General features: G+C 37.3%; 1 protein-coding gene across 6 annotated transcripts in view; it reads left to right on the top strand.

Annotated features, from left to right (window-relative positions):
• Nol4 (nucleolar protein 4) overlaps positions 1-19,597 on the top strand; it is a 331,009-nt gene that overhangs the window by 294,711 nt on the left and 16,701 nt on the right. For all 6 annotated transcript variants that reach the window (XM_085700071.2, XM_048442653.3, XM_048442654.3 and 3 more), the window contains one exon: positions 13,477-13,657. In XM_085700071.2, the coding sequence (XP_085556197.1) occupies positions 13,477-13,657 (181 nt within the window). The remainder of the gene's footprint in view (positions 1-13,476; positions 13,658-19,597) is intronic.

The following is a 19,597-nucleotide window of genomic DNA, read 5'->3' on the forward strand; positions in this document are numbered from 1 at the left end:
TGCAAAGTTAAAAAAAATTCACTTTTTGTCTAAATAAAAAGAAAAGTCTTAGCATTAACACAGTAAGACTATATACAATAAAAACCATCACCAAGTAAAAATTACCTTTAGAATATCCAGTCCATTTACATTTGGCAAATTCAGAGAAAATACTCCAGTATCTATCCTATCTTGATAAGTTCAAAGTTGTGTGCCTAATTTATTTTCTATTCTAACTTTTATTTCCAACCCAAAATTACCATTTAGACCTGAAAACATTTTCTCAGATAAACAATTTGCACTTTTCAACCTTTTAAACTTTGCATCTCCTGTGTAAATTTCTTTTTAGAATTTGGGAGCAGGGAAACACTATAATTGTCTCATCTTCAATTCTACCAGAAAACCAAGAAGGGTATAATATTACCTGAGTGAACAGGAAGTGCAGAGCAAAACAACTTCCAAAACTATAGAAATGACAAAGACATCTGGTTGCCTGGACAGTCACACAAAGTTCCTAGGCAATGTTGGAGCATCCATCTATGGCCTGCAGGCCTAGAATATCTGACAGACTTTTTGTGAAGTGGTAATTTTGAAGGACTCTTTCACCTTGTCTTGGCAAAGTTCAACAGTCTTTTTCCTTTGTGTCCTACTTGTCCAGTTTATACAGTATACTGTCAGCATTCAAGGCAAGAACAGTTTCATGACAAAATGACCAGCTTTTCCACAGTGAAAGTAAACTCCACATGGAGGTTCTTTGATACCCAAAATCTTTTTATGAAGTAGATTGGTGCTGCCAAGAGCAGTGCTATGAAAAGTCTTAGGTTATTAACATCTTAAATGCCATATTCTATAGGTCTCTGAAGCATTTGAAGATTACCTTTATATTCCTGTATGTCCTTAAAATCATAACCTGACATGACTACAAGTTAGATTGTTATAGATCACTAACTAATAACCCACATTTTAATTATCCTGAACAGTTTGTAATAGTAACTTTCAAGGACTACAACTTTATATTACAGTTTTAAATTAGATTCACAGATACAATACCTTAAACCATAGTAGAAACACATATGCTACAACAAAAATAACCTTAAATTTCCATCAATATACAACAGTCTCTACCCATGTGAAATATTTGAGATGAATAGTTGTCTTTTTATCATATATTATTATTATATCCCCACTAAATGATGACAAATATCAATAATCCACTGAATAACCAAAATTTACCCACCCCACCTCTTGGGAATGTAGGTATTGTGCTCTCTAGACTGTTCTTCTTGTCTGGGGGTATCAGGAGACCCTGAGAAAATTGAGATAATGGTCAAGTTCTAAGAAAGCTAGATATAGCTTTTGTTTTGCAGTCTCTGTAATGTAAAACTACAAGGCTTATCTGAAGTCCTGACTAGAATAGTCTGTGAGCCTGGACCATCTCAGCTAGCAGACTTGAAGTTGTTCTGAATTCAGAATTCTGAGGAAACTGCAACAGAGGCACTCTGAAAGGTTGCATCACCTGGACTACCCATTTTCACTGGTGCCTGGTCTCCTTGCTCTATAAACACACAAACTTTCAAAAATATCATACACATCTTTATTAATACAAATATGGACTATGCACCGTACACAAGTCAGTCAAAAGTGATCGTTTTTTTTTATATTTGTGCAGTCTTCTGGCAACTTTATAAGTTTGTTTCTACTGTATAACAAAGCCTCTATCCATGACATTAGTAGGGCATATAATAATTAGTCACGAGGACTCTGTAACCAACAAAATTTATTTTGTCTCATCCATCCTCAGAGCTGTTTTGTGTCAATGAATCAGAATATACATAAACCATTTTATTGTTTTTGAGGTTTATTTCTATATGTCTGTAGCCAAGATTTTCAGGGGTTCTCCCCCAATCAATCTGATCTCTGTTAATTTTGAAGGAATCCAAAGCCTTTCACTTCCTGGGAAAACAAAAGCATAATGTCTTCCCAAGTGCAATATATTTTCTGAATCCATATGAAAGTTAATATATTGTTAAGAATCTAGGCTGGTTTAATTCAGCAATTCGTTTTACAATCCTATGTGTCTCAGCAACAGTCATTCATTCATCAGTATTCAAAAAATCTAAAGTCAATAAAACACCACACATGATCCAGATTCTCTGTGTATTTGCTATCTTTATGTGGCTTACTTTTTTATATTACATTTATATTACTCTTTCTTTAACAGACTTTACTTAATTATTTTTGAACTTTATTTTTACTGTGACTGTCTATACCAATTTTCTTTCTTTCTTAAGCCCCTATACACACTGTCACCTGTTTAAAGTTATTTTGTTTGGCTTTGGTTTTTTTTTTTTTGGTCTGGACCTGTATTACTGTGTACCTGTAGGGTTCTCTAACCACATGAGCTAAACCTTAAACTGATAAGTGGCAGCGAGGCCATCAGCTGTGTTATTTCTGTCTGTTTGCTCCTAATCATACCTTGATAAAATGGCCACTCTTCCTCTCAACGTTGTTACTTTGTCTTCTCTTCTTTGCTTCAATGTTGCTTTTAAGTACCACCAACTAGTCAGTGCTCTCCTAATTGATCTCTCTGTCTTGTTAATCCACACACTAAGGTATTTATTGATCAGAGCTGACATCTGCATTCCAAAGATTCATCTTTCCATGGCATAGATCAAGTCTTTAGTCTTTGGCTCTTCCATCCCATTAGATGGGAGTCTTCCCAAATAGTGGTGAGGTCTGCCTTTCCATCTCTGCTATGCCCAGTGCTTTGTTCTGTGTCTAGAAAGTCACTGTGCTCCACTTTTGCAAGGTTCTCCTACAGAGAATGTGAGGTGGCTTTGCCAAAAGTGGCTGTTATTTAACCCTGATAGCCAGTGTTAGTGTCAGTTTGTCACATTTTTGCTGAGGGCTGAGGTCACTGCAGGCTCCTTGGTTGTTGGTTTAGTCTCTTTGAGCACCTATGAGGGACTCATAACAATAGGAGGGAGCAAGAGCTGTCTCTGACCTTATCATTGGCTTTTGGGACACTCTTCCTCATATTGGGTCACCTTACTCACTGTTATTACAAAGAGAGGTTCTTAGTCTTACTGTAACCCAATATACCATGTTATGTTTATATCTATGGAGGACTGCCCCTTTATGAATAGAAAAGGAAGAGGAGTGAATGGGGCATGGGGCAAGGAGAGGTATCTGGAGGAGGGCCCAGAAGGGGAGGAAGGAGAGAAAACTGTGGTCAGGATGTAAAATAAATACATTTATTTAGAAATGAATGTCAGTTTGTAAACTTCAGTAACTTACATTATCATTGTGATATACAATGCAATCTTTGAGTTTTTTATTGTTTTTGTTGAGCTATATTTTTTCTCTGCTCCCCTTCCTTTCTCTCCCCTCCCTTTATACCCTCTCCCATGATCCCATGCTCCCGATTTACTCAAGAGATCTTGTCTTTTTCTACTTCCCATGTAGATTAGATCCATTTATGATGTATGTCTCTCTTAGGGTCCTCTTTGTTGTCTAGGTTCTCTGGGATTGTGAGTTGTAGGCTGCAAGGATTATGCTTGCACTAGAATTTAGGAGAGTTTCATAATACTTTACAACACAAACAACACTCATACACACACAAAAATAATATCTAAGGACAACAAACTTAGAATAAACATGACTGTATTGCTTACTGGCTGCCTTGACATTTAGAAAAATAAAAACAAAAACAAAATGATTGGTATTCTAAAACCTTAAAAGACAGAGATACATCTCCCAAATGAATCACTGAGGCATGCTTTGCAAGGGGCTAAGTGCATAGGTGTGGGTGAGTTATAGGGTCAGGCAGAGGCAGTGAAGCTGGCAGAGCTAAAAAGGAAGCACCAGTGTGACAGAAAGGAGACTTTGGGAGGGTCTGTCAGACAGAATCCAGACTAGTCACTGGAGAAGCACAGCAACTGCCAGCCTGTGGCATGTCGAGAGAGGACGGCAGTGAATGTTATCTCAGGCACGAGCACCTCTGACCTCTCCACTCTTTGTGGTGATGTGACACCAGTGTCAGCAAGTATATGGAGCTGAACAGGTTCATAGTGACCATGTGCACAGAAATCAAAAGTAGGGAGTTTGTCTGGATGGGAAAAATTACTCCAGAGCAAGGTAAAAATAATTGTATTAGAAAACATTGTCACAAAAAAAATCTAAATTGTAATTCTATCCTTACAAGAACCAATTATACAGAAAATATATTCAGAGGTCTTTGTTTATGAAGGTCTTCTATCTACTGTAGAATATATTTCTGTGTATTTTGGGCCAATGAAGACACTTGTGTACAAGTATGTGAAGACAGGCCCATGTGAAGACACACTGATGTACATACAACTGATCTTTTATGACTTCAAACTAATCTTTTTTATCATTCCTTTTCAGTTTTCTTTTTTGATTCGTGTACAATTCTTAGAAATAAATTCCCTCTTGGACACTCATTTCCAATTGCTTTGATACTTTATCCAATTTTATTTTATTATTAGATGTTCTCTCTGTTGAAAATAATTTCTGTACCCTACATATTTCATTTCTTCCCCTGTATTCACACAGGTCTCATGAGGGTAGGGAGCCGGTCTGTTTTACTTGCTGATTGAAAGGCACACAGCATGTAGTTAAGTGTTTAGTCTAGTAACTGGAAGGCATTCAGAGAACATTATTTAAAGTTTTCAGTTGCAAATTAGGTTAGATCATCAAAAAAATTACCCTGGATTCGAGATAGGAAATTCTTAAAAGATGCTGTTGGATAGTACGGGTCTCTAAAACAGAAAACCAGATGGAGCTGAAGGTATCATTGGTCAAGCAATAGGGTTCAGAGAGCAGAACAAGTTATGCCTGGGAATGGGAGAGCGAAAAGACAAGTGGACCCTAGACATACTGTCTGGTCAGGTATTCATGGGGTCTGCATGTAGCCATGTCCTGCAAATAGTTCAAAATGGAGGCCTGAGCAAAGGTCTCCATCACAGACTTAGGCTTAGAGATCCTTGCTGAAAATCGGTGGATGCTAACAAAAGCAGAGATGCAACTTGGCAAGGGCATTATAGAGAATGGAAACTTCTAGAAAAACAAAATGGAAGGAAGAGAGTTGTTCATTATTCCAGGTGACGTAGAGTATATGATCCAAATCTCAAGGGGGCAAGGAGAGAACTGCTGCTTACCAAATTCAAGTAGGTTATGAAGATTTATTCATTTCGTGCACATATATATATATGTATATATATATATAATTATAACAAAGAATATATATAATATATATATAATTATAACAAAGAATATATATATATATATAATTATAACAAAGAATTCCTAAAAATGATCATTGTCGACAAATGGGTTTGTTGCAAATGGAAATAAAACTATTAACTGTGCATCTTACATATAAAACAATGTAGTACCAGTAATGTTTATCTTCTAACTATAACATTAAAACTATAACATCCTACATTCATAACCAATGTGCTAAGTCAGATGTTTCACATAAACAGAGGAAACAATACTTATTGAAGTAGGAATGTTAACCAAGAGCTCAGGTCTGAATGTCCACCTAACACTCACTCAGGCTTAAACAGTGGGCTTTAAATTCATCACCAGATTATTTATTTTTTGATCATCGTGTGACTCCTCATGCATGTTCCTTTTAAAATTTAATTTCACATTAGTATAAAAATCATTATCCCTCAGTAATTCAGGCTTTACTGTATTGATGGTTTTCTAATTACCTTAGTTTGACTGCACCGTAATTAATATATTTGAAGGACCAAAAATGGATGGTTGATTTTTACACCCAGTTTGAATTACAATAATCTATAAGCTTTTTTCCAATGTGTAGAAATTAAGATCTCAGTTACACGGTCCTTTCAAGACACACAATCCCCATGGGAGTATGTTTATTGTGTGAATCTCATGTTCATCAAAGGTAGCTGTGAAAGGATCCATTCTGTAGAGTGACATTAGGAGGGACTGGGTTCCATTCCGCTTACTCGGCCGTGCTGGCACACCTGTCTCTAATTCTGAAACTACCAAAGATTACTTCACAGCATCAGAGCGCAAATAACATCATTAGTCAGGATTCCCTACCTGTTCAGGAAAAAGAAATGAAAAGATTAACATTGTCTACCATCTCTGGGTTTTGCATTTTTCACATATCTGTCCACCGAATTGAGTTTATCTTGTCAGTAGTAAGAATTCTCAGAGTCACACTAAGTGAGTGCTGCCATAAATAAGTCATGTCTGGGAGCCACCATTACCTCGTAAACCATCTCCTTGGTCCAAAAGGTAGTTTTCAATCAATAGAGTCCAGCGTTAGATAATGACTTTGTAGATATTTTGAGGCTTTCACAATGTACAATCTAATAAAGAAAGGAAACATACTGTATTACTGGGATAAATCACCTCTTCTCCCTAAAATGTAGTGAGGATTAATGTTAAAAATACTCACTGTTACTGAAAGATTTCTGTGATGAGAAATTATGCATTTGACACACAAAACTACCAGCTAAAATGACTTGCAGTCTATTTTTTTTAATCTCAAAAGAATTATCTTTAAAATCTTTACTTTTGCCAAAATAGCAAGACCTGACCTACATAGCAAAATTTATTAATTTAAGTGCAGAAACTTTTGATCAATCTCTAAGGAGCAAATTGTAACATATATGTTGGAAACTGCTAACAATGAAACTTCATGTGCACGGAGGAGACTTACCTTTTGGCAACTGTGCACTCTGCCAGTTTCTTCCTGAGAGACAGGCATCAACTATAATTTGGTTGAGCTTTGTGCTAAAATATTTATTTTGTATGTTTGAAGCCATTGAGTCTTAAATTTTTGTTTTACACACACACACACACACACACACACAATTCAAAAAACATTGTTATTATTTTGGACTTTTAGCTCTTATGTTGTTTTGTGTATTTTATACAATCCTATCATTTATATAAGAAGTGGAATAAATTCTCAACTACATGATTTATACAGTATATAATTTTAATAAGTATACAAAATAACAGATTTCCATATGGTGTTTTCATGCATATTTAGTTTGGGGATACATCCTCCTCCCTTCTTCCCGTGTCCTTTCCCCCTCCCCAGTCTTCTGACTTCAGTTCTTCCGTTTCTATGTTTATGGAGGTTAATATCTAAAATATGTAAGGACTTGAAAAAAGACTAAAATACAAAAATACTATTCAACATATTGACCAATAATTTTCAAAAAAATAGAAATACAATGGCTGATAAACAATTTTAAAAGTGCTCAGCATCCTTAGATATTAAGGAAGTAGAATTAAAATTTCTTTGAGCTGGGAAGTGGTGGTACACACCTTTTATCCCAGCACTGTAAATGATACCATTTATTATGATGAGATGCTTGAAATTTAATTACTTTAAATATAAAATACACTGATTCTCACAACCCTGATGTGAGCCATATCTCAAAACTGACTCCTCCTCCTTGAAATGTTGCACTCTTTGATTGACAGTTCCTTATTTCTTTCCTCCCCAATCCTCATACTTTTCTCTTCACACACCCCATGATGTTCTAAAAATATGGTTCTATGTTCTAGGAGAAGAGTTTTGCAACTTCCACGGTGATAGAGATATAAAAACAGTGACAAAGAAACAGAGATGGGTGTGACTTATACTGACTCCACCCCAATCTAATTGGTGTATTATGCTTGTCTTTAAAGACAAAGTTGTCATCAAAATAAAGAATGTTTAATAAATATATTAAATAAATTAACTACATTAACTAAATTAAATAAAAAGATCTGTAAGTCTTGAAAGAGGAAGTTAATCTAATGTCACCTTTACAAGGCCCCATTTATTTAAAAAAAGAAAGAACAAAAGAAAGAGAGAGAGAGAGAGGGAGAGAGAGAGAAAGGAAGGAAAGAAGAGAGGGAGGGAGGGAGGGAGGAAGGAAGGAAGGAAGGAAGGAAGGAAGGAAGGAAGGAAGGAAGGAAGGAAGGAAGGAAAAGAAAAACATGTTGTTGGACCCTTCGAAGGAATCAATTAACTTTCAGTTAAAGAAAGAATTTGTCTGTAGAAGGTATTGAGTAAAAATGTCCTTATGTGTCTGAGGGGATTAGGACTCCGTTTATGTGGTCCATCAAGGAACCCGTAAACAACTGCCTTCTCAGTATGACTCTGACCAGTTTCTGGGTGGAACAGAGAAGTTCAAAGAACATGTCATGGTCTGACAGCTGATAGTTAAATCTCTTCTCCAGCCCACCCCAATCTTGCCCTCCTTGGAAAAGTAAATGCTCAACCACTTGTAAGCCCATTTTGCGCTTGAAATGCAAATGTATATTCATCTTGAAGGTAGGACAGAGATATAAGTAGATGGTGCCAGAGTCTAACTGTAAAGGTAAATAGAAATACTTCTTTTTTTCTGAATATTTTTAATCAAAATATGTGTTTGTGAAAGAGAGGAGTAGGGAGGGCAGGAGAGGGGGAGGAGGGGAAGGAGTGGAGGGAGGAGGAGAGAAGAGGAAAGAGGAAACGTGTATGAAATGTCTTGATCATTGCTTGTGATCATTCAATTGTTGTTCCTTATTTTTATGTATTACATGTTTTGAAGCCAATGATAATGACACTAGGTTTTGATTCTACTGCATGTACTGCCTTTTTGGGAGCCTAGTCTGTTTGGATGCACACCTTCCTAGACCTAGATGAAGGGGGGAAGGCCTTGGACTTCCCACAGGGCGGGGAACCCTGACTTCTCTTAGGACTGGAGAGGGAGGGGGAAATAAAAGGGAAGGGGGAAGTGGGAGGGAAATGGGGGAATAGGAGGAGACAGAAATTTTTAATAAATAAAAAATGAAAGTATGTGTTGTAATAGTGAATTATCTTTTTCAAGAAATATGTGTCAAAATATTAACTTTTTTTCATCTGCAAGACATAATGGTGTGTGGGAAAAGCATATATATACTTTATAATATTCTCCTCAGAAAGATGGAAAATAAACAATAATTGCAGTAATAGAGATAGTTTATATAGAAGACATTCCTATCAAATATATATATATACTATTATTTATATAATTTAATAATTTTAATGCATATGTAGGAGAACATGTTTTTAGCAAAAACTGACCACATTCAAATTTATTTTATTAAAACCCTGTGCAATTACAGAAAAATATTTCTAATAAAAGAAGGGTTATTCATTTTTCTTGTAGATTAACTAAATGTATTTCACCGTGTAGAGAGGAACCTTTGTAGCATGTTAATATGGCCCTCTTTTGAAAACAGCCTTCATAGGTACTCTGGGTGAACTGATAGTTATGGAAGTGTTGAGCACTCACTATTAAAATATTAATTATTTGAAGATGATGACAAAGATAAAACATGACTCCAGGGCATCTGTACCTTTAATGTCACTAAAATATTCTCTCTTTGAAAATGATTATTTCTCAAGACAAAAACATGAATTAACTCTCATTAAACTTCTGTCCAAAAGACACTGCAGAACATATTTTATTGGCATATTTGTATGTTTTATTTCTCTAGGTATAGTGGATTGCCAAAACACTAATAATACTAATCTTTGTTTGAATTCAAATAATCCCTAGAAAGTTGGCTTTGCTTATTAATGGAATTAATTTTATGCCTTCCCAGTACAGCTATAGCAGTTTGGAACAAAGGTTAATAAAGAAAGAGTCAAAATTTTAAAATAGTACACTTAATAATACAAATTAATTCTACCCTACAAAGAATGCATAAGGAAACAGTGCAGTAATAATGCCTCTTCTTTTACAAAACAAGAAACTCTCTGGTGAGTGAATCTTCCTGTCTCAGGAGAGCAGTCACATTCCTAAAACTAGAAGCCCAGATTATTTACACCGCATGAGTGGTAAAACTGAGGCTCTCCCTCACAAATACCCCAAGAACAGAGAACATCCTGAAGTCTTTGAGACTTCAATAGATATGTCTTTGCAGAAGGAATATATTAGAGCAGTCATTTCCATAATGCTTTGATGCAGTCACTTGGTGAGTTCAGAGTGAGCTAAAACTGTTAATCAGGCTACCGAGAAAGGTTGTGGTGTAGCACATGTTACTATAACACATAACCTCACAGAGACTCTCAAACAGTTTCCCTAAAAACTATACAAATTCCACAGAGACCAGTTTATGAATATAATACTTTTAGAGAAAATAGATGTATGCATGAAAACTAATCTTACTGTATTACTTGTTCTTTATTCCTATAACAAAATCCCAAGGGTACTTATAAGATTATTTGCCTCCACATGTACAGGATGGCTTGCACTCAAGTGCATATGTTGCTTTGGACATATGATGGAATTTCCTGGGTCACAAGGAGTGAGAAAACAAGACAAAATAAAGCCATTTACATCCTGAACCGTAAAACAAAAGATTAGCCAGCGAAGGGTGACCGGCGTCCTTGGGCTCCTATGGGAGTTTAGTCCCCCGTGACCTTAGGTTCTACCCTTGGTAGGCACCCCCGAAGCTTGTACCTGTCCCCAGTAACCACACCATGGGGACTAAGCTTGTAACTCATGGGCCTTTGGGGGAATTCAACAACCAACTTCTGCAGCAAACATCTTAGATCCCTTTATTCATCCTTAGGTGAGCTTTAATAAGCTCAAGCTCAGGACATACATGCCACATTTACATTTGTATGGAAGAATTACTGTAAACAGGTTGAGGATATGTCGTCTGAACTACTTGAGACCAGAGTATCAAACCTTATAGTGTTTGATATTTTTTTTAATATTTGCATAGAATACTGATTTAAAATCTAAATTCTGAAATGATTTTTAAAAGTGTGAAATGATCAAAGTCCACAATCACAAAATAAAATGTCAACATCACTCGGCCACTCAGTTTTGAATTTCAAGGATTTTTTTTTATCTGAGATGGCATATAGATAGTCCTATGCCCATAAAGAGATGCTGGTCCGCCTACATAGGAAACTCGTTCACTGGAAGGACTCATGAATTAAGTATGAGATACACAAAGATCTTGATGATTTCAATCCCTCTGCCAAACCCAGTTTGCCCAATGACAACTGTCTGTATGCTCCTAACAATAATTCATTGATGAGTCTTGTTCACAAAATCACTGTTATTAGACAATTGCCTGAGCATATTTAAAAGTCTCAGTTATCAGACGTGAAGCTCATGATCCCATATTCTTTTCTACAGAGAACCAGAGTCTGAAACCTACCTTCTCTGGGTGATTTTCCATTAGCAAAAATTAAAATTATTGAACTACAACTACCAGCTGGAGAGTCAGGAAAGTAGAGCTGTCAGCAGCAAATCCTGATTGTGCCTTGCTCTTTGCTTGACTTGACAGTTTCTCTCAAAAAAATGCTATTACAAGGTAATATACTCTCCCATGGGTTCTGTAGTTCAAATTGCAAGCTTTGAAATTGCAGCTCAACATTCTAATTGTATACCAATTTAGATCATCCATATTTTCATTAGAGAAATTTCAGAGCATCATTTTATTATTTTTAAAAATAGTCATACTAAGTAAATAGATTACAGCAAAATTCAAATTTCATGTTAGATATTTTTTTCCATTTCTTCTCTCTTCTTATTTTTTTACTTTGAAAGTCAGTCAATAGTATTACTGCACCATTTAGATTGGGAAGTCATAAAATTTCAATTTCTCTCCTATAATCTTACTGGAAATAAAGATGAAAGTTGTAGATCATGTAGCCCTTACCTATGTATGGCTGAGTGAAACAGATTCATGTGAGCTGAGTCCATCGTCCTGCATAGGAACAGAATCATGCCAAGTTTTCATCATAGGAAAGGCAAGCAACCAATATAACATAGCTCAGATGGAGAGCAATCTTATTCCTCATTTCTCTTTTGTAGCACCTGGAAAAGATCTGACAGTTATATGATCTACTCAATGTCTACTTTATTTCAATTTGAAGCCATACAAAACAGTCCTAATTATGAAAAATCCACTCATAATATTTAGAAGAAATCAATTGATAGAAATATTCCTTGTTGAAAATGAAAGAAGTCTAGGCATATGGCTTGATGGTAAAGATCTTGTCTTGAACACTGAAGGTCATTCCTGACATGAAAGAGTGAAGAGAAGAATAAATCAAAAGAAATATAAATAATACGTGCGCAGCCAGAAGGTGGTGGTGCATGCCTTGAATCCCTGTACTCAGGAGGGAGAGGCAGGAGAATCTCTGTGAATTTGAGGCCAGCCTAATCTACAGAGTGAGTACAGGAAAGCCAAGGGTACACAGAAAAACACTGTCTCAAAAAATCAAATAATAATGATGATGATGATGATGATGATGATGATGATAAGGCAAGTGAAATTAAACCATTCATATTGAATATATTTTAGACTTTGTAAGCTCATAAAGAGAAATTCAATCTATTTTGTTATTGAAAATATACCATTTATTACAAAGTTAATGTTTATTCCCTTGCAATTCAACATTTTCACTGGGATAAAGGCAGTTTCATGAACATTGGTGAGTGTCCAATGCATGTATGCAGACATAAGAAGAAAAAAACTAAAGGACCCAGGTGTTTGCTTAGATCTTTGCCAGGCTCCTGCAATGATGGCAATAGGTGCAGAAGTGGTACTCACTCAACAGGCCTAGTGCAGGGGTGGTACTCACTCAACAGGCCTAGTGCAGGGGTAGTATGCAATAAAAATTGATGTTTTTCAGCTATAAAATAAAAATGGAATAAGAGAAAAGGAAGAATCAGGGGAGGAAATAAGGAAGAAACAAAAGGCAGGAAGAGGATAGGAAGTGAGCAAGCAAAACAAAAGATCAGACTTTGTTGAATATGTATAATTTTCCACTGTAATCTCTTTCTGTGTATTTTCAGTCCTGCATGTTGCTTCAAGTTGTTTTCTATTAATTAGAATCCACTCTCTCACAGTCACTTTCCCGGGATCAGGAGAGAAACGTAAAGCGTAGATTCCAGGTCCATGCTCCTACTTCTCCGTACAATGAAACCCTGTTCCCCCAGCCTGACTCCAGGCAGACTTGGGCACCACCATTGTCCCTCACCAGTCTGTGCCTTTGACTTCCCAGTCATCTCCCATGTAGCATCTGCTTTATTACAGCCCATTCATTCACTTAACAACTGGCCCTGGGCCTCATGACTTTATAGTACTGTGAGGGTTTCCCTTTTTCAAGGGTGAACAGGATTCCACTGTGTGTGTCCCTTGTTTTCTCTGCCTAATCACTTACCAGTGGTTCTTTAGGTGACTTCTACCTCTTAGTGCTTATTGCTTGAAGCATTCTCCATCATTTTTAATTCATTTGGAAGCTGTCAGGTTTTCTATCTATAGCCTGCCCATTATTATTATTATTACTATTATTGTTTAGCAAAGATGAAAAATATGCACATGAGCTAACTGTTCACTGTATGGACTTACCTAGTGCAATCATGTGGCTGGCATTGAGTGTGTGCAAGATGAAGTATCACAGAAATGTCATGGTGATGAAATGCTGTTTCATTACAGGACGAAGCTACTCCCGCTGACAAACAGTGCAAGCCTGAGGCAGCCCAGGCCACCTACTCAACATCTACTGTTCCAGGCTCACAGGAGGTATTGTACATCAATGGCAATGGGACCTACAGTTACCATAGTTACCGAGGGCTAGGAGGAGGACTGCTAAACCTGAACGACACTTCTAGTAGTGGTGAGTCTTCACAACAGATTGCATTTTGTGCGTTCATTTGGGGCTGGTATATTTTCTAAATCTGAAAGTAGAAAACAGTTAGACTCTTATAAAGACTAGTCAGTGACGGAGTGAAAACAAGGCTGTTTGAAGACACAACATTCTTCTCTCTGCCTGGATATCTCTCTATATTGTCATGGCTTCTGTAAGCAGCAGTAGGATTGTTCAATTGAATGATTGCTGTTTTCTATTCGACAAAAAAATTCAAGTAGAATAAGAGCAATTTTTCACAAGTACAATTCCCTCTGCCTCTGATCTTATAAGGTACAGTTTGTCAAGAATGATTCGGTAGTTCACAGAGACTTGTGATTTAAGAGAATTTGAAGCATTTGGGACTTTATGGAATGTGCATGATTTTACTAAAAACACATGGACTAAAGCAATGAGCAAAGCCACCATGCTTCCTCAGCTGTAGATTAGCAACAGTGATCTTTCCCCAGGGCGCGATGCCTAGAGCCAGCTTGTGTTTGCTCGTGCTTTCAGAATTTCTTGCATCTGTGTGTCGCAACATCTCTAAATGAATCAGAGACTAAAATGCTAGATATAGAAATAAATAATTATTGATTCCCTAATGACCTTCTGGCAGTGGGCTTCTGGTTGGTGCCAAAGAGTTTCTGGAGTCCTCTTGCAGGCCAGGTCTAGAAACCCTAGGCTGAGTTTGGTTGAGTCTTGCCCGCCCTAGCCACATGATGTCAAGTGGAGATGCTGTTCCAAACTGGAAAGTTATTAGTTATTTGTACTAGAAAAGGTGAATAAGTCAGTTACACATCCTGTAAAGTTAAAAACATAATGTGCTTAGTTTAATATTGTACAACTATTAAAACCAGGGTGGGGCAAACAGTTTGTACAATGATGGTTAGCACTTGCACAATCCTAGTCTTGGTTCTCAGGCTGTGCACCTCCATCACAATGCCCCGTAAGCCATAGCTGGGAGTAGGAAGTCATGTTTTGAGCTGAGTCCTCAGCTACGCCTTCTTCTTTGTATCCTTGCAGTCATGGTTCTCTTTGTTCCCCACTTCACTGCAAGGACAGGTTTGTCTGATCAAGGCTGAGCGTAATCTTTTTCTGTGGGTGCAAATGCTTTGCTTTGAGTTGTGACCTTCTCGATGACTTGATATCTCTGCTTTTATCATTCACAACATTGTTCTTGGTCTCTCTTGATATTCCTTGTTTGAAAGTTGATGGCACCAAATTCTAGTTATTTCTATAATACCTGCAAAATAAAATGCTAATTTGGATTCCCTTGGTAGTAGTAATGAAATAAAAAGAAGTGAACAAAACTTCAGTATGTAATGATATGTGAAGCTAAAGTAAATTGAGATGGTTTTATTTCTACACAACAAGAATCATTTATCTATGCTCCATAAATGGCTAAATCATGTTATGGGACAATGCAACAAGAAAATATGAAGCCTCTTGCCTTTAGTTAATTAAGAACCTCAAGACATGGATGACAGAGAAGCACCCCACTATGCTCCCAGACTTCACAAGTTCTGTCCTATATTATGATATTTGTCTGACTTAAGAGGTTGTTATCAAAAATACAGAGAGATCCTGGTGGGAGAACTGGATTGTGTACAAAGACCGAGAAGGAAAACTCATAGGATTTCAGAAGGATGCTCCTTTAGCTGTTGCTGTTTTGAGACGAGACCAGTAAGGTTGCTGATCTTTACCGTAGATAAAAAGAAAAAAGTTTTTCTTACATTTCCTCTGATTCTCAAAAGAGAACACAACATTGTCTTTCAAATAAAAACAAAGAAAAAAACAAAACTAGAGTCAAGTCAAGATGATGCAATCAGTGAATTTTCTTTTGTGTTTTTTTTTTAACTGCTGTTGGAAGAAATAGCATCGTCTCATTCTCCTGCCTCAGATCAAGCCTCCTGAGTTTCTTTCACCTGATGCTTCTTCTCTACCGTCAATTGTTGCTCACCTTTTAAGTCTATGACTTAGTTGTATACCCTCAGAAAACTCTTGAATTTCTCCTGTGATGTATATATATCACACAGTGAATGTGTGTGTGCATGTGCGCACACAAACACACACACACACACACACACACACGCACAAACAATCACCTTGGTATCTATCCCTCAGTCATTGGTGATGTTCAAATACCACATTAGAATTAAAATTAGGTAGGAATGCGGCTTTCACAAATTGGTTGTTTGAGTGCAGATATGACAATATTATATTGATAACTATTTGATACTTCTCTCCTTCCCCCTAAAAACCTTCAATTTCATATAATAATAGAGACTGAGAGGAGCTAGAGGATCACTCTCCCTTTCAGGATCTCTCTGACTTTTTAATAATAATATTCCTGTTGGCCTGTGGTATCAGAGTGAAGGGCAGACCGCATGAAGTCGGGGAGCAGAGTGGCCTAGGAAGAACCTTTCATTTCTCTTACTTCTCTACCACCAGTGTCTTAGGCCTCCATTTTCATGTGGTATAGCATCCCCCCATCTTTGCATCTTTAAGGTTATGAAATAAGAAGCAGACATAGGCAATTAGGGGGCTAGCTTATGATAAAATCATGTAGTGATGGGGCTGTTAAGCTCATGCATCCTTTCACTTTTGTATGAGGAGATAAAGGCCACTTAAGAACACCGCAAAGAATCATTTCCAAACCCTGAAGACTGCCTTGTGCTGTTGAGAAAGCACATCGTGAGATTAACCTACTGGTTAATTGCAGTTTTTATTTTATTTTTCATTCTTTGGGGGCCTGGCATCCAGTTCTCAAATAGGGACTTATTCTTCCTTATGAATAAATGCCTGGCCTCAGCTGGGCTCATTTCTAGACAGTTTTCTGACTTAAATTATCCTATTTCTCTTTAACTACACTATGTCTCTGGGATTTTTACCTTTCTTTACTCTACGTATCTTTCTTTCCTTCTTACTCCGTGGCTGGCTGTGTGACTGTGTGACTGACCCCTAGTGTCCTCCTCTCCTCCTTTTCTCATTTCTTTTTCCTCCTGAGCCTAGATTTCTTTGTGTTTATTCTCTGTTCTGACTTATCCCCTTCCTGCCTGGCTATTGGTCATTTAGCTCTTTATTATACCAACCAGGTGCGTTAGGCAGGCAAAGTAACAGCTTTATGGAGTTAAACGAATGTAACATAAAAGAAAGCAACACATCTTTACTTCATTAAACAAATACTCCACATCATAAATGAGTGTGACATCTTAAACTAATATTCCACCATAGTTAACCTACTATGCTTTGTAACACTTTGGAAATTAGATAACTCTCTTTGAGCTGTGGCTTTGGACTGAGTTTTAGTTCAATTTAACAGCTAAAACAGAATCTTGGCAAACACCCTGCTTACCCTGACACAAAAGAGAATTGCTCATGTGTAGAAGGACTTTGGCATCCCTTGACGGTGGTAGCCAAGGGAATGAATAACTCTGTAATATACAGGGACTCAAAATAGGTTTTCATTCTCCAAGAATCTAGAATCCCTCTAACACTAGTATTGTTTACTCCTGTCTTGGTTCTGTTCGGTTTTATTTCAAATACAGAGAGACTGTTAAGTTGACTGGATACACAATTTCATTTATCTTGGGAATTGCCCCATAAATTCTGTGAATATAAGTGATTCTGACTTACATAAGAGCCAGTTTCAGTTCCCGACACCCACATCAGGCAGCTCACAACCACCTGTTATTTCAGCCTCTGGTGACCCAGTTCCCCCTTCCAGAATCTGTAAATATCCCCTGCAATAGAAACAATGAAACCAATATATTTTAAGACAGACATTGTCTTGTTGAAAGGTCAAAACATTTTAAATTCTACCTTACTCCACTGCTTAATTCATTGAACATCTTTGTTACATTTTTCCCTAAATAAATGTGTACTCTGAGAACACAGAGCCTTCATCTTGTCCATGATTGGACAAGAATTTGTCCCTTTGAGTAAAGTCTGTAACATATTAAGTATCTAATCATTGGCTTAATTGGAACTAATATTACTAAGTAGAGTTTTGAAGTCAAAGTTAAAATGGTACAAAGACAATGATTTGTGTATTTTGGACCCTAGGGAATAATGGTTTATATGATACCAAAACAAAGGCTGGAGAGCATGTGCTTACCACACGTGATTCCCTGCGTTTGACCCAGCACAGAAACCAGCAAAAAGCAAGAGAATGAGTAACAAGAAAGCAAACCAGAAGGGAGGAAGATTCCAGTTGGTTCATCTATGTGTAGGTCTACAGTGGTTTTAGTAGAGGTTTATAAACTCCTGTTTCATTTTTAATGTAAAAGCAATTTGGAAATCTGGCCTACATTGGAGACTTCCTAGCAAGAGAAGTGTGTGTCTGTGACCATTGCCAGAGTGCCCCTCAAATCTTCTGCTAGCCAGCCCACCATTTGTTTAGAGTTGGCAAGGGCTTGCACCCAACCATCCAAATTTTCAAATTGGAGTATTATCAAATTGACAGCAGCTATAATTTGTATGAAGAGTGTATTCACATTAACCAAATGAAAGGAGCAAGAGGCAGCCAGTCATCCTGTCATTATCCGTTCCACTGACATGGGACATTCTGTCAGGAAGCTCACATCACACCGTCCACAGAAGGCAATTGCGGCTCGCCACATTTACCCATTGGACCCCTTAAGTCTCAATTATGTGCAAAAGGCTTCATTTATGTTTGGCTGTTTCCTCTCAACACACTCCATGGGGAGTAGACTTTCCAATCTGTTCTTCCACTCTGATATAAAGTAGGCTGATATACAGACCAAAATCTAACAAGACCAAGTTGTGGTAATAATGAGCCATAATAGCATTTGTATGGTTGTTCCCGGTCTGCCTGAATCCCTGCACCACTTATCTTCTTGTTTTGTCGTGACGTGAATAGATGGAATTTCTACTTTAAGGATCTTTTTGACCGAAGCATGTCACTGAGTCTAGGGCAGGTACGGCTTGGTCATAGGTCTACCTGGAGGTTATCACAGTAGTCATATGAGACTGAAGCCTCATTTCTTATGTGGAGCTTTTAAGTCTAGCTCCTTAACCCCTCAGTCATCATAGGTATTCTTGAGGGAAATAGTCAAAAAAAGCCCTTCCGTTCATCTATCCCTTTCACACCTCGCTTACAATTTTCCTTCAGTTCTCTAAAGCAAGCTCTCCTCTACCATGCTGTTGCAGTTGATAGGTAGTTGATAAGTTCTCACTGACTGCACCAACTGTCAAATGTAAGATGATTTCATCCTATAATTTTGGGGATTTTATGGATATATTTGACTACCCTGATGATTATAATTTTGAAATATCCATGGTCTTGACACTTAGAACAGAACATTATCACCTTGTGTTCTCAGCCTTCTCTATTTCCTGCCTCTCAAGCATTTGCTATTTTTATATGTTTTGTTTCTACACATTTTGTTCATGCTGCAATTTCCCTTTCCTCTTCCTCCCTTTGTCCCTGGAAGTGTTTTGTTCAGCACACTGCTCAGGGTAAAACTCATTGGTGGCTACCTTTTCTTCTGTAAATGTCTGCATCCTCATCCTTCCCTCTGAGCTATAGATTTTATATCTAAGTTCTAACCAGACAGAATAGTTTATCCATCCCAAGAGACTTTAAGTTAACAATGGAAAAATGACTTCTTCCTCCCTACAAGTTCCATAGGACACTGCCTATCTTGGAGCTGAACTGATCTTGGGTACCTATAACTTCCCCTGCACCTGACTCATGTCATCCTTTTGGTTTCTTGAAATGCCTGTGCTATTTCCCCATCACTTCCCAGTTGAGTTCTCTTCATGCATGTTCCCATAATGCACCATGAAGATTCCCTGTGTCTTCACCCATTTGTTATGCATATGTTCCACAGGTAATAAGCATAGTTTGGAGACACAGAAGATGACTTGTTCCTAAGTTCCTTATGATCAGTGTTAGTTCATATTTGG

The sequence above is a fragment of the Myodes glareolus genome, chromosome 13, assembly GCF_982192425.1.
Source record: "Myodes glareolus chromosome 13, mMyoGla1.1, whole genome shotgun sequence".
In the NCBI taxonomy this organism is placed as follows: domain Eukaryota; kingdom Metazoa; phylum Chordata; class Mammalia; order Rodentia; family Cricetidae; genus Myodes; species Myodes glareolus.